The sequence below is a fragment of the Leptidea sinapis genome, chromosome 20, assembly GCF_905404315.1.
Source record: "Leptidea sinapis chromosome 20, ilLepSina1.1, whole genome shotgun sequence".
NCBI lineage: Eukaryota > Metazoa > Arthropoda > Insecta > Lepidoptera > Pieridae > Leptidea > Leptidea sinapis.
In genome coordinates, this window is record NC_066284.1 from 11,831,727 (window position 1) to 11,848,215 (window position 16,489).

Here is a 16,489-nt window from a genome sequence, read left to right on the forward strand (position 1 = left end):
GGGCAAATGAGACTTAAATCTTATGTCTCAAAGTGGCGAGCGCAGTTGTAGTGCCACTCTGATTTTTTGGGTTTTTCAAGAACTCTGAGTGGCACTGCATTCTAATGGGCAAGGCAATTACCATCAGCTGAACGTTCTGCTCGTCTCGTCCCTTATTTTTGTGATAGTGGAAAGTCATATTCATTCCACTAAGTTTCCTTCAGTTGACGATTCGACATAAGTGCCTCCAAAAAGCGCGAAAGCCTACATAATGTTGTGTGCAAGAGTGTGGGCGGCGGTGATCATTAAACATCAGGTCCGCCCGTTTGTCCTCCCCTCGTTGGTACGTCGTTGGTCCTCTGGTCGCTTTGTACTGAGTTATGACTGTATGATGATTTTTTCGCCCATTTGCCCGTCACATACAAGAAAAACAGTGATGTGTGAACACATGACCGAAGTTAAAAGTTATAAAGGCAAGCTTTATCATATAGAACGTCATTTTCTAAAATAGAAATTACATTCCATGAGTTCATCCAGGTCAGTTTGCTCTCTCTAATATAAAAAAAAAAACATTTTTGAATGACAGTCGTCGGCTTGAGATGAAAAAAAACATCATCAAATAATTATTAGTCTGCCCAAAGAAACTGTAAAACCATATTTATTTTAATAGATAAAATAAAGAGACAAATATACAGTAAAATAATTTATTTCATAAAATCACCACGCACACTCACTCTTCAATTTGTGTTAAACACTCAAATCACAGTATCCCCCTATGTACAGAACTAATCTATTGATAACGCTTCTATGAAAGTGTAGAAAGCAGGAAAACTCTAACACAGTATACTAAAATGTCTATAGATCATAATCTATGTAAATGCACCGCAAACCCCACGACGAACTTTCGCAACTACTTCGACTTCCAGGAATTCATCTAAAATTGAAGCCGAGAATGTCGAGAAACGTTTCCTCTTGAGAATAGTTGAAGCACTGAAGTTCATTCACAGTCATTACACACAACCAGCGCCCCAACATCCACACCACGGTATTGAATCGTTTTGGGGTACTGCTGATAATTTTCTAGATTTATGTGTACACGCTGAAGCTAAAGAGTTCACTGATGAACAAACACTGTTCGTTCGCTCCACTTCTGAATGTGAGGTTGTCATCTCCTGGAAAAAAAGGATAGGCTAATATTATTATAAGTAAAAATTATGTGATATCAATTTTCGAGAGTCTAACTACATCATGGACTTAATGGTAAGCATAATTTCGAAGTCACCGCCAAATATGGTGTTTATAGTGTATATAATTGTAGCCGAGCAGCACACACGACAGTAACCAAGGTTCGGGATGGGGCAGGAATCCAATAATACAAGATACATGTAAAAAGGTGTGTAATAAATACATAAACTACAATTACAACAAAGGAATGCGTTATGCGACTAATTACTTACAAGCTACAAAGGAAGCATGTGACTGCGCGTGTATGGCGAGTCACGTATAATCCAAAATGTACCTGGTAGCTGTCCCGCTTGTAGCGCGGGCATGAGCTCGCAGACGACGTCGTGTTCCTCGCCCGGTGTCTTGTGCAAGTCTTGTGCTTCTGTTCCTGCTCCTCAATCAGTCTCTCATTGTCACTCTCCACTTGTAACGGCACCCCGTTTTTAGTCCCGTTCTTCAATTCCTTTTTCTTATCTCTCTTCTTCCGCTCGCGCTTTTTGAACGTCAGCGAAAACCTTTTTCGCTTCTTTGCTTTTGGTGACTCAGGTCTCTGGATTATAGGCTTTTCTTTTTCAGAGCGGCTTGTGTCGTCGTCCGGAGGTTGTGCTTGCTCGGAATCTGTCTTTTGGATTTCAGTTCGAGACGAGTTTGTGTCGCCAGATTTGTATGCGACTTCTTTTTCTAAATTGGCCAATTCCATTCGTCGGAGGCGCTTTGGGAGTTTGTTGACAGTCGCGTATATTGGCTCTTCATTATCGCCCACGGGTGCCGAACGTGATCGAAAGAAGAAGTCAAACTTTTTCGGCTTAATCGGAATTCGTTTTTCTACAAAGACGACCGTGCTAGCCACTTCTGTTGTCGTCGTTTGCACGTCGTCGCTAGACTTTGGACTTGGACTGCTAGCAACAGGCGTCGCTCTTGGATAGTCGTATGTCAGTTCTATATTTTTCTCAGTAACGTAACACTTTGGTTGCTCATCGGTTTCCTGTTTTTCGTCTTGTTTTTGGCAGCAACAATGCTTTTGCAGTATTTTCTGTGTGTTGCACATAAATACTGAGTTTTGCTGGATGTAAGTAGTATGGATAGTTGTTTGGGAATGTTGTACATCGCCTAATAAGTCCTCTACGTTACCACCTGTAGGAAAGCGCGGTGCTTGATACGGAGCCATTACAAATCCCGGAGGCGGCGGTCCAGGGAAATGTACTGGGTGTGACGTCACTGATTGGAAAAAGCTAGGCATATTTGGCGCATCATGTACCAACACATCTACAGTGCGTTCGTTTTCATTGTCTTCCGTATTTGGCTGCAAATGCGTATTGCTTTGTGATTGCGTCGGTTGTTTGGTCACAGGCTGATTTTCTGTCTTCTGGTTACTATCTACAAGTTTATCCTTATTATCGTTACTATAACAACTTTTTTCTTCTTTTTGACAATCTTCGCATTCACAGGGCGACGCTGTGCCGCTCTGAAAAGAAACAGAAGTTATTATTTTATGACTAGTAAGTACCTACGTAGGTGACTTAATATGTGTTAGTAGGTGTACCTAGTATAAAGCTATTTACATTTTAGTGTACATAAAGTGTGGTTTAGTGAGTGGACATTCCGTATTTCCTATGTGCGATACTTAAATAGGATATTTAAAGGGTGGCGTTATGTAGGATGGCTGGTTAAAAGAACTAATTATTGAAACAAATACTAGTATTTTTCTTATTTAGATAATATATGCCTTAAAGTTTTGAAAGTATTTTCTTACAATAAACATTGTTTTATAACTATAATAGTTAAGCCTATTTTAGTCGAAGGTATCATTGCGAATTCTAGGTTCTACATTTAAATTGTATTATTTGTAATTAAAAATTCCTGTAATTTTCGGCTTAATTGTAATAGCAGGAACTATCAAAATTCCATGAACCAGGTCTTGGCTTTCAGAAATAAAAGGTGAACTCACTATTTGTCACGTGGCAATAGGTAATGATTTGAGGACACACATGCGTCACACATCCGAAAGTAATTATTTATGAATATTAAAACTGTTTATTGGCGCTATAAAATCAGTTCATAGCAGTTATAAAGAAAATTGTTATTTTCATATATAAATAACTCATATAAAATAGTTTCTGCATTAACAAAATATATTTGTTTCCTGAAGTAAAAAACAAACAACATTGTGTGCTAAATTTAAATTTCTAAATTCATTCAATTACAACATGTAAAATATTTTACAGAACACTTTATTGATAAAATAAAAAAAATGGTAGTAACACTATTTCGTCTTACTTAAGCTTAATAAATGTGCCATTAAGTATAATTTATTGAGAATTTATTCAAAAATATTATCTATAATATACATAGAATCATATCTCGAGTTAATAATAATAACTGTTTAAAAGTAAAACTATTTTCTAATCTTAAAGATATACCAATTAAATTATACTTTAATTATTTATTAAATGAATACCATGCAGTTAAAAAGTACACAAACCCCCATTGTAAATCCATAACACCATCACACGAGTAACCGACACTGAGTTCAAAATACGACTGACTATTTATATCGTTAGTCGTAACAATATTCTTATAACAGCGACCTTGGCTCATTTCTCAACCAAAATCTCTTAATGTTATCAAATTGTTTTCAAGGGTTAAACGCCGCAGATATTTTCAGAGACCATGACTAACTAATTAGTGGTTTCAGCCGGGTGTGAGACATGCAGAAAAACAATCAATTCAAATTGATGTATTTATGTACCTAGCTTGGAGTATTGATTGTTTTACAGGAATTGGTGGGTGCTCTTGTATCGCATACCGCATTTATTAGATCCTTACATGTATGTGGAATTGGTATTTTACTAATTGTCGTGTCATATTTCCACATTGCTTGATCACAATCGAAATTGTCCGGCTTCGGCACGCCCGGGGAAGTATTACTCTCCCACTTAAAACGAACCTGAAGTAATCTGCATAGCCACTATATTCCGTGTCGGTTTGTATGATATCCTGAGCCCAACCCTCCTATAATAATAATATAATAAGGGCCGGTTATTAAGATAGATTAATAATAATGTTGGCACACCTTTACACAAATTATCTTGCCCCAAATTAAGCATATAGCGTGTGTTATGGGTTACAAGACAACGATATATTTAATACAATATACTTACTTAAATATACATAAATACATATATACATACACATAAACATACATAAATACATGTCAACATCCATGACTCGGAAACAAACATCAATATTCATCATATAAATGCTTGCACCTACCGGGATTAGAACTAGATATAGTTTTCAACTTTTTAACTCTTATTCAACAACTCTTCGTCAGATTATCTTAAGACTAATCCTCTACATACTTTTGGTAGGTCATCCTCCCACCTTTTGATTCTCTCCGCTTATGTCAAACGCATATGACAAACACTGATTAACAATGGACTACTTCACGATAGAAAGGTGTAAGTACGCTTAGGACGTCGAATTAGAATTCAATACCAAACCATTGCGTCCCCTTTTTAACTGACTTCAAAAAAGGGAGAGGTTCTCAATTCGTCGATATGTTTTTTTATGTTGTTACCTCAGAACTTTCGACTGCGTGAAGCGATTTTGATAATTCTTTTTTATTTGAAACTTGGTGCTTTCCGTGTGGTCCCATTGCTTTTGACATTTGAATACATAAGAAAACCATAAAATTCTTAACTTTGCTGTAAGTCTTTTTTTTGTTTGGTAATTGTCGTAGTCGAATGAATCAATGGAACTCTTTAACGACTTACAGTAAGCGTGCGTGCGATCTGTGGCAACATTTTTAACTATCTGTTATCAAATTGCAATGCGTTTACGTTCATTGCTGCATTGCAAAATTTTGTAGATCTGTACATATTCAGACAAATTGTTAATTAGTGTAACTACAGATTCACCTTAGTGAATCTGAAGTTTTTTCTTAAATAAAAATAAAACTTAATGAAGAAGAAGCTGCCACAAATTATTAAGGAAATTGTTTTGTTTTACATTTATTTTTTTCATACCTGTTTGGTCAGCGCCGATAGATGTGTTGTTGGATTTCAAATCATATATATCTGCTCTTATTGTGTATGGTGTTTATACTAATTGTCGACTTATTAATAAGAAGAAGCTGTCACAATACAGAAACAAAAAACTTATTTAACTAAACTTTAATATATACAATAGAAATGTTATGATTCGTAAACTCTCACATTAAAATAGATTTTATTGCCTCAGCGATCGATTTGCGTATTAGACTTTTATTATGTACCCGAGAGTTTGAGATTCTACTATTTTGGCTTCGGTATTATATCGCATACTAATGTCTAATGTACTAATATAATTTATTACCTATATTAATTATACGTACATTAATATTAAGATTATTTTACTATTAAAATTATTCTCCAACGATTTCAATTTGATCTGAGGGAAAACGATTATATTAATAAGAAACAGTACCTAAGTAATTTGCTCAATATATTATTTATTGACCTAGATTGTTTCTTTCCAATAAATAAATAAATCTCTGAGTTTGCAAACAAGGATAAACAGATGTCACATTAAGAACAGACTAACGGCCGTTCCCAATATTTAGTCTATCTCTTACTTGAGATAAAAATCGAACCTATCGTTGACTTTTCTGTCCCAATAAACTTATCGACGGTAACTCACCTTATCTGTGCACGCTGTCTGTCAATGGGACGACGTATAGCTTACCAACGATATAAAGTTTGTATGGAAATTGCAATTCACGCATCCCAATATAAGGCGGTAAGAATGACTTATCGGGTATATTGGGATAGCTAATTACTGAGAGTAGAAGATAGTAATTTATCTCTATCTGTAGACAGTATATTGGGAACGGCCGTAAGTAACTAAAACTATTTACCTTCGTATCTAAAAATATTTTTTCTACTCCACAGGTCTATTATTTAACGATTAACGAGCAATTTATGTTTACGTAGGTATAGTCTATTTTTCCTTACTTTTCCTAAGTAGTAAACAAACACGACCTTGAGTGAAATTCACTTATTTTCGGACAATCACACATGTTAGATTTGTTTTCATAATTTATTTCTATTTCAGGAACACACACGCTAATAATTACACTAATAACAGCTATAAATTAATGATTTAAATGCATTATATTTGGTGAAATTGAAAAAATAACAGAGCCAACTTTCACAGATAACATATGAACATACTCACCAATAAATGGGCGCAAGCGGTTGAGTCGAAGGGAGAGGCGTTGCCGATGAGTTTGGACATAGCGAAGGCCTTCGATCGGGTGTGGCATAAAGCACTTAGAGCGAAACTGCCATCCTATGGGCATCCCGAGAGGTTGTGCAAATGGGTCACTCGCATTTTAGCCGATTGCACCATCAAGGTATTATATTGTATACTAATGTTATCAACGGTGCATATTTTGATTAAAAACCCATAAATGCTGATGTCCCGCAAGGCTGCGTGCTATCCCCTACACAATTTTTTCTGCATATCAATGATATGTTGCAAATCAGTAGTATTCATTGCTATACAAACGACAGCACAAGGTATGATTCCTACACCAGCCGTGCCAACATGTCCCGGGATAGCGTCGACGAGAACCGGAACAAACTTGTGTCTGTAATCGAGACAATGCTTTGTAAAGTCTCGAATTGGGGCCGACAAAATTTAGTCCAATTCAACCCCAAGAAGACACAAGTTTGTTCGTTCACCGCTAAAAAGTCTCCCTTTCCCGTATCCTCTCGATTCAAGATTACTGCTCTAACTGCCACAGCATGTATTGGCATACTTGGTGTCGATGTATCGAGCCACGTTCTGTTCCGTGGTCACTTGGAAGAGAAGGCCAACCTGGCTTCTAAAAATCTTAGTGTACACAGTAAGGCAAGACAGTAGTTCACTATAAGCCATCGCCTGCAACTATATAAGGCGCAAATTCGGCCTCACATGGAGTACTGGTCTCACCACCTGGTGGGTGCTCCCCAATGCCAGCTTCTTTTATCTAGTTGCTGGCACGTAGCTGGTGCTACGTGCACGCTGATAGCTCCAAAAATCTTGCAAACTCCAATAAATCCACTGTGATACTTTTTTCCTCGGTAGCGACATTTCTTGTTGCATTTTGGCGTGCAGTCCTTCCGCCGAGTTGACCAATACGCTTTTTAAAAATAGTCCCCGGTCATGACGTACTCAAGCTTTGCTCAAAGTCAACGTTCCAACTTTATTAAAAGTGAAGAACCACGTCTAGCCCAGATTTGAACCCCTGGACTACAAATTATGATCAGTTTTAGAGGACATTGCTTTAGATTGAAATCTACGCACTACGATCAATAGATTCGTAGCCAGACAATTAAAAGATGGCATGGCCGCGATGTCAGCGCTCATGTAGTTTTTATTTACGTGATTTACCTGTTTTAGGTTAGAATTTTTTTCTTAAAAACGGTGCATTACCTTGTAATAAGAGTGGCATCAATATAATCGTGGAATAAAGCTCTATCAACTACAATATTTTTTACATCCAAATTCGTGCTACTGGATACTAAGTCCAACCCGATTGCTTTATTAAAGTCAAAGGTAAGTTCGAATACAGTTAGTTTTTTTTGTTTATTGCTACGACTTCAATAAATATATACATTAAGGTTCTATTAAGAGTCATGGATGTTTAAATGTATTTATGTATGTTTAAGTAAGTATATTGTATTAAATATATCATTGTATTGTAACCCATAACACAGGTTATATATGCTTAACTTGGGGCAAGATAATTTGTGTAAAAAGTGTGTCAAAATTATTATTATTAAGATGACACCACGTCATAAAAACTACGCCTAGCTAATATAGAATATTCTTAGTATATATTCGCTGAAACTTTAACTGTAAGCTACCAAAGTTTACATTTAAACTAGTATAAAGAAGTATTTACTAGAATTTTTATTATTAAAAAGTTATTAATTTGAAAAGTATAATAAGTAAAAACTTAAAATACAAAATTATCAAAATGTTAAAGTTTAATACTCACCTACGTTATAACATAAATATCTCTAATGGTTGCACCAATAACCCATTTTAAGCATAGCATTGATTCAAATCGTAGGTACCTGTAGGTGCCATGTAAAAAAGCAGTTTTCTCGAAACCGAAATTGAGTTTTTTTTATTCATATCGCGCTTATAGTTTAATATGACTGCACTTATATCAAGTAAAATAACCAACGAGATAAATAAAATATATTTCAATACAAAATATTCTGTTTTACATAGAAAAAAATTACATAAACAATAATCATGCACATTCACCTTGTGAATGTGAGTAAATATGAAAATGTTCAGAATTAAATAAAAACAACAATATTGCTTTTCTTTTGATGTGTCCCCCGTCGTTCAGAAATCAAATTGAAATAATAGTTTAAAATGAATAACTAATTAGAATCTTCATATCTTTCCTATCTTTCTCAGGAGGTAAAACAAACTTAATTTTAGCTACCTATAGTTGGTAGATTTTATGTAAAATTTAATATTTGTTAGGTCTGAGAATCGGTTGTCATCTATTTTTTATACCCCAAAATTTTTGAATTTTTTCTTTTTACTTTATATGGCAATACAACGTTTGCTGGGTCAACTAGTTATTTATAAAAAACTAAGATATGCTGGATATCTATTTGGTACACTCGGTACAATATTGTTGACAAACTTTACAATTATACTGACAGTCATTCTGACAGTTATTTAATGATGATGGACTTTGCAATTTTAAATATGTTTTTTTTGTCATGACACCTGCAGTTAGACCTCCTCACTTCGACAGTAGTGACACCTTCTCAGGCCTTCAGAGAATACAAGAGCTTTGTGACTTGAGAACGAGTTCATCTACGTACTTGAGTACACTTTCATAAATAATCAATTTTACTGTACAAAATGAGATTATAAGTCGTGTAAGTGCACTTTTGGATTTTTTTGTAATTTTTAGTGGACACAATGTTAAATTAATTAACTATCACCAGTATTTAAAAATTCCCTAATATAAATAATAATCCGTAATCTAATGATTACTTAAAAAATAACTGTCAAATAGTTTCGTTGTTAGCCATTCCACAGAAAAATTGTGTATAATTGGACCTAAACTCTGTAAATCTCTTTATGCCTGCTTTGGCGTTGCGTAGAGAAGTCGCTTCATTATGTGTCTTCTACCGCATTTATCACGGGGAGTGTTCCGAAGAGCTGTTTAACCTGATTCCCGCCGCCGAATTCCACCTTCGCACGACACGCCACAAGTTAGGATATCATCCCCACCATCTGGATGTGTGGCGGTCCTCCACAGTTCGGTTTTCAAGGAACTTTCTTCCACGTACCACAAAGCTGTGGAATGAACTTCCTTGTGCGGTGTTTCCGGGACGATACGACATGGGTACGTTCAAAAAAAGCGCGTGCACCTTCCTTAAAGGCCGGCAACGCTCCTGTGATTCCTCTGGTGTTGCAAGAGATTGTGGGCGGCGGTGATCACTTAACAACAGGTGACCCGTACGCTCGTTTGTCCTCATATTCCATAAAAAAAAGAAGGATTCCAGATGATATGATATTTCCTGATAAATTTGCAAAATAGTTGTATTCACTTTAAACAATATGTTTCAAAGTGATAACCCTCACTACTGGGATTAAATTTATTACACACTCTTTCCAACTGAGCCAACCGTTCGATTGACGTATCGTTGATAAAATCTTGTATGCTTTGTTCAACTCTCATACGTCACTCGAACGATTGGCTCAGTTGGTAAGTGCGCTCGCACGGAACACGAGAGGTCGCGGGTACGAGTCCCGTGTTGTTCATAAAATTTTGTTTACAAATTGTATTCACTTTAATAAAATTGAAGAAATATGACGTCACAAGGTCACAAATGTGAAACACCTGTGAAAATTACGAGGGTTTTGTGTGATGTAATTTACGTATGGCCCCTAAGAAACTAAAAAAATTATCGCGACAAAACAAGGATTCCGAAAGCCAGAAGTTTGGTGCTTATCATCGATAATCCAGACATACCCTAAATTAGTCCCTACAGCTATAGAAGTGGTTTGATCAATATGTGGGTAAAAAGAACAGCAATATCCTTTTCACTGATGAAACAATTTTCACAAATGAAAGCTCATGGCTCCAATGAAGTTTCACAAGTGGTCGGAAAAATGCAACGTGGTCAGCCTGCGTCATGGTCATGTGCGGAGCGTCTTATTAAGGAGTCACAAAGCTAAATTTTTGCTAAAAAGGTGTGAAGACTTCAGCAGAAGTGTATCAAGAGAGTGACTTAGATCGTAATGCAAAACCTCTTAGCACGCTTTTGAAAATGGACTTTACAGCAAGACTGCACTTGTTTACAAGTTACGAAACAAAAATTGATTCCTTTAGAATTTTTTTTATGTTAGTTCAAACATTACCAATGACTACCACTTCTTCGGAAACAAATGGCGATCTCAGAGAGAAGAAACAGCGCAAGAAACTCTTTTTAATAAAATAAAGTATACAATTCAATAACAAGCTTGACTGAAAATCTACGCTCCGGACTTTATAAGAGCTGAAAACTGCCTTGGTTAAGACCAGATTTGGAGTTCTTGGACTACATATTATGGTCAGTTTTAGAAGATATGGCCGGCTCTTAATTACACGCCGATATTGAGTTGCTTAAGAAATCTCTAGAACAAGCAGTGGCTAAATTTTCCATTGAAACAGTGCGCAAAACTATAGATTCATGGCTAGAAAAATTATAGGTCTGTTTTAAAGCCAACGGTAGTATATTTTGAATAGAATTCTATTTTATTTGTTGCTGAGAATTAATAGGGCTACTGGAAACCCAAGCGCTGGCAGCTAATTCGGTCAACGGATCAGCCTAGTTATCCAACGCGGAAATGCTGCCAGTATTCTTGTGTTTATGTATTCATTGTATTGTAAATAACGATATATTTTCAATAAATACTTATAAGATGTTTTAGATAGAACATGACATTGTAAGTGACTCACCTTATTCTCCTGTTCCCCCTCTTCGGGAACTACCGTGAGGTCATGAAAGGCGACAGCGCGCGCAGACCCGTCCACGCTCGTGCACTCGGGACAAGCGTTGCACATCGACGCGCTGTCCTGCCAAACGATACTGTGTTTTATTTATATACAGACCTTCGATCAAATATTTACTCGATTTAAAGCAGCGGCCTTAAAAACGGCAGGAGAATTAAAGCAAAGTAAAGGGCACAAATTGCCTGTATTGTGTTCAGTATAGTCGGAACCAACGTGTGGATGCCCTAAAATGCCTCCGTGTCTTTGAACTGGGAAAATAATCACGGTAACAGTTTTTACAAGGTGTGTCATTCTATCGGTGAGTACATGTAAGTTTCTGCTTTATGGTACTTAGATCGTCGTTCGGTCAATATTCAATGAACGAAAAATGTCGCCACACATCGACCGCCGATCCACAATATCGCAAAGCAAAAGGTCCCTAACCTTCACAAAAAGGAATTAGGTTGACTTGCGTTCATTTTGAATGTCCGAGTAGTGTAGTGGATGAGTTACTGATTAATTTGACTACAGTAATTATATTCAATACGTATTTTATAAGAACATGTTGATAACAGCAAGAACCTATAACACCGGTCAATAAAAAAAAATTGCGCATGGATTTTACTTAATATATTCTGATTATATAATCACATTTAATAAATGACGAGGAAAGAAACTCTGTATTGTTTTTAAAAGGTGTGACGTCATTACTGTTGATATCACAATTGCTATCTTGCTGAAGATCACTCGTTGGTTCTTCCAAAGAAAACTACACGAGTAAGTATTTTATTACTTTCGTTTATTCAACCTGCAGCGTTACGACGTCCCAATTAGGTCCGTATCGTACGACAGCTCGAGCACGACTGACCCAAGTGTCGACCGTGCGGCTGTATTTATAGGACCCGGCGCACGTGCTACTCCACGTATTATGAAATGCAGCCGTATTTATGGGGCTCGGTGCACGTGCACGTGTTTTCAATTCGTGTTGTAGTATTTGCGCCGATACGGCCATTCTGACAGGCGGTGCGCGCCATGCATCAGCCTGGTTGGTATTTGTAAGTTGTAGTGGATTCCTATAGATTCTCGTTAGTCCTTATCGACTGTTATTGTAACCGTAGGTTGTCGAAGGTTCTCGAAAAGTTCTCGAAGATTCTCGTAGAGGATTGAGTGTTCTCGTAGATTTCTCAAAGATGTTCTTAGAGAATTGGGAGGTTCTCGGATATTCTCGTAGAGGATTGGTAGTTTTTCGCACAGTTCTCGGAGAGTCCTCGCAGATTCTCGTAGGTTTTTGTTGACCTGCGTATAGAAAGTTTTTCTGAGTAGTGCATCTGTTATCAACTTGAGTTGCTTTGTTGTAGTTACATAAACACAAATGCTATAATTATAACTGAGGGTTCTCAGTGGTTCTCGTAGAGTTCTTGGAGATTCTCATAGGATCTCGTAGAGTTCTCGTTGAACTGCAAAAATATAAAGTTTTAAGAGGCTTTTCGGAGGATCTCGAAGAGTTCTCGGAGGGTCTCGTAGAGTTCTCGGAGGGTCTCGTAGAGTTCTCGGAGGGTCTCGTAGAGTTCTCGGAGGGTCTCGTAGAGTTCTCGGGGGGTCTCGTAGAGTTCTCGGAGGGTCTCGTAGAGTTCTCGTAGATTAATAAAAGGTTTTCATTAGGATGTTTAATAAAAATGTTCACATTGTGTATCCATCAAGAGCCCGTGGTTAGCACAAGTGTGTAATGTGAGTAGGTCAGAAGTAACATGCTCCAGACACTCGTATGCATCTGTGGTGTATACGTCTCTAATCACAATTCCACAAGGCTTCCCAACGGTATCTCCATGGTTCTCTTATGGATACATCATGGGTCCGTGGTTATCCAAGTTTATGACATGATTAGCTCAGAGGCACCACTCTCCAGATATTCATACGGATCTGTGGTGTGTACGTGTCTTATCACAATTCCACAAGGCTTCCCAACGGTATCTCCATGGTTCTCTTGTGGATACATCATGATTCCGTGGTTATCCAAGCTTATGACATGATTAGCTCAGAGGCACCACTCTCCAGATATTCATACGGATCTGTGGTGTGTACGTGTCTTATCACAATTCCACAAGGCTTCCCAACGGTATCTCCATGGTTCTCTTGTGGATACATCATGGGTCCGTGGTTATCCAAGCTTATGACATGATTAGCTCAGAGGTACCACTCTCAGGACACTCGTATGGATCTGTGGTGTGTACGTGTCTAATCAGAATTCCACAAGGCTTCCCAACGGTATCTCCATCGTTCTCTTATGGATACATCATGGGTCCGTGGTTATCCAAGTTTATGACATGATTAGCTCAGAGGTACCACTCTCCAGACACTCGTATGGATCTGTGGTGTGTACGTGTCTAATCACAATTCCATAAGGCTTCCCAACGGTATCTCCATCGTTCTCTTATGGATACATCATGGGTCCGTGGTTATCCAAGTTTATGACATTGTTAGCCTGAGCTACCACCGCCAGAGGTACCACGTTTCAGGCACTATTCTCGTAGGACTCCCTTGTGGATTTATAAAAGATATTCATCTAGTTGTCTTAAATTATTCAATAGAGGTACTTCCAGTCCTTAAGCGTCCCTGTATCATGCGAGTACTGCGCAAGGTATTATGTAACATCACACGTCGTTCTGCACTACGCATTGCAGCGCACTCGTTCCAGTCAAATTAAGTAGACTTGAATCCTTTATCTTCGCTTCGGTAGATAAAGCACATAAGTACACCGACATTTTCTGCATCGTCTCCATCATTTGCATCAAGAAATGACTTGGTATCCCTCCCATCTGATTTCCATAATATGGGTATGCTTGCAGTCCTTGTGACCCTGCATCCTGCATCCATTCTGCTGGATGTTGGTTGGTCGCAGTTGATCAGGTCGTATCCCACTTCTGATGACGAGGAAAGAACCTCTGTATTATTTTTAAAAGGTGTGACGTCATTACTGTTGACATCACAATTGCTATCTTGCTGAAGATGACTCGTTGGTTCTTCCAAAGAAAACTACACGAGTAAGTATTTTATTACTTTCGTTTATTCAACCTGCAGCGTTACGACGTCCCAGTTAGGTCCGTATCGTACGACAGCTCGAGCACAACTGACCCAAGTGTCGACCGTGCGGCTGTATTTATAGGACCCGGCGCACGTGCTACTCCACGTGTTTTGAAATGCGGCCGTATTTATGGGGCTCGGTGCACGTGCACGTGTTTTCTATTCGTGTTGTAGTATTTGCGCCGATATATATAATAATATAAAATAGAAAACCCTTTTAACTATAGGTAACTTCGAATGAGCTTATCGTTCAAATGTCGTTGACGCACCGATTCAGTTATGGTTCAGAACCGTTCCACGAAAATGATAATAGAATACGAATCTAGACATGGATAAATAAATCGTGGAAAGAGCACCGCTGGGCTCGTCATTTCAAACGTGTGTACGTAGAATTAATCCTTTACTGCTTTAGCCTATATAAGAGTACAACGTAATATATACTGATTACTGTGGACACTACGGCCACATTCTACTTTCCATTCGATCTCTAATGTAAGATTATTTGTCGTTCTAAATTTGCATTTCAATAATAGAGAAAAAACTTTTCTGTCACACTCATGCATGATGCATTGTAACTAGCTAATAAATAATACGTCATCCCATAGGTAGAGAAGTGTTATAGTTATTGATACGCCAAAAGCAAAATGGCTAAAATATCAATCGCGGATCGTCAATTTACGATTGCGATTGAATACATAAATAGGCCGTAAGTTAATAATGTAACAATACAACACCTAATGCACCTTTGATGCCATATAGAAATGATAAAAGTAAAAAATATAAAATTGTAATACAAATGAAACGTACGTCCGAATGCTCTGGCGAGGATCGTCGCTCGCGCAGGAGTCTATCCAGTCTGTCGTACTCATACCGGAGTGCTGATATCTCTCGTTTCAGCTGCTCATTCTCTCGTTTCAATTTCTTTATGTCGGATTGCCCTGGTGAGGAAAACAGTATGATAATCTATAGTAGAAAGTGACAGGAGGAGAGGGTGAAGATGTATACATAAAAGTCGAGGTCTCCCTAGCGTCGAGACACTTTGGCTGCATGCGTTCGTAATTTATTATTAGAAGCTTAGTGTTTTTTTTTAAATTTTACATTTAATTATTTAGTTTGAGTTTGTTTTTGAGTTTTTACACAGAAACTGAAGATCTCCTCAAGATATGTAACTTATAAAACAAAAAAAATACTATTGAGGACATACTGTTTACAACATAGGAATATTCTACATAATATATTATGAGTTATTATTATTATTATCTTATACCAATATAAAGTGATTTACGCAAACACTGATACCCATAACACAAGTTAGATCTTATCATGGGTATCAGAGTTTCAATTCAACACTGTATTTTATTTAAGATAAGTTAATTTTTAAGACGTAATACATATATATTTAAGTGTTGTGAACCTCTGTTTTATGTAAAATAAAGTTTATTATTATTATTATTTACTAGGTGGTATTAATATTTGCTATAAAAAAACCCTTTTGCCCTTATTTCCTGGACCAATACCTATTGGTCCTTAATCCGCCTTAAAAATAAACAGCCTTCAAGTTTCAATATACGGCCTGCTTAGCAACATGTATGAAAGCTATAAGGCGAATTGATGAAGCCACACAAGTCATATGTCAGGACTATAGACTTATATATATAGTATATTTTGTCTATGGACAAAACCATGCCACAGTGAAGTCCTCAATATTTACCTAACCCTCTGCAATAACGTCGTCATTATACGTATGTTGTTTATACCTCTTTCAATTTCAGCATTGATGTTGATGGTTCGCAAACGGAGCTCCTCGTTCTCGTAAAGCATGCCCCGTGAAGACTTTCTGTCCAATCTGGAAATTTAATTGAAAATGGGTCTTATCATCAATTTAATATTTTGGAAAACATGCAAACTTGACTCGTATATCCAAAAACATAATCGAGGCTCCTTAAATAACTTCACAGAATGATACACGAGTATAACATAAATTTTGCCGCAGTTTTGAAATTTGCTGCTTCTTACCATCTTTTTTCTATATAAGAGGGGGCAGACGAGCAAGAGGCTTACGTTATGAGTGCGGAGGTAATCGCCCATGATCATCCACAACTCAGGCGGTCATGAAATGGGTTACCGGCGGTTGGGAGTATGCTTGTAGGTCTCTACGTCGTA

At 37.4% G+C, this 16,489-nt stretch overlaps 1 protein-coding gene across 5 annotated transcripts in view; it reads right to left on the reverse strand.

Annotated features, from left to right (window-relative positions):
- Positions 1–669: 669 nt before the first annotated feature.
- The window catches only part of LOC126970084 (uncharacterized), a 107,774-nt gene continuing 91,954 nt past the window's right edge, over positions 670–16,489 (reverse strand). For 4 of the 5 annotated variants that reach the window (XM_050815797.1, XM_050815799.1, XM_050815798.1 and 1 more), the window contains exons 3-7: positions 16,084–16,172; positions 15,134–15,264; positions 11,213–11,329; positions 1,499–2,668; positions 670–1,151 (exon numbers count right to left, since the gene is read on the reverse strand). In XM_050815797.1, coding sequence (XP_050671754.1) covers positions 990–1,151; positions 1,499–2,668; positions 11,213–11,329; positions 15,134–15,264; positions 16,084–16,172 — 1,669 coding nt within the window. In that variant the 3' untranslated portion in view covers positions 670–989. Of the gene's footprint in view, positions 1,152–1,498; positions 2,669–11,212; positions 11,330–15,133; positions 15,265–16,083; positions 16,173–16,489 lie in introns of those variants that run through there. The other variant, XM_050815800.1, reaches the window with a different exon arrangement.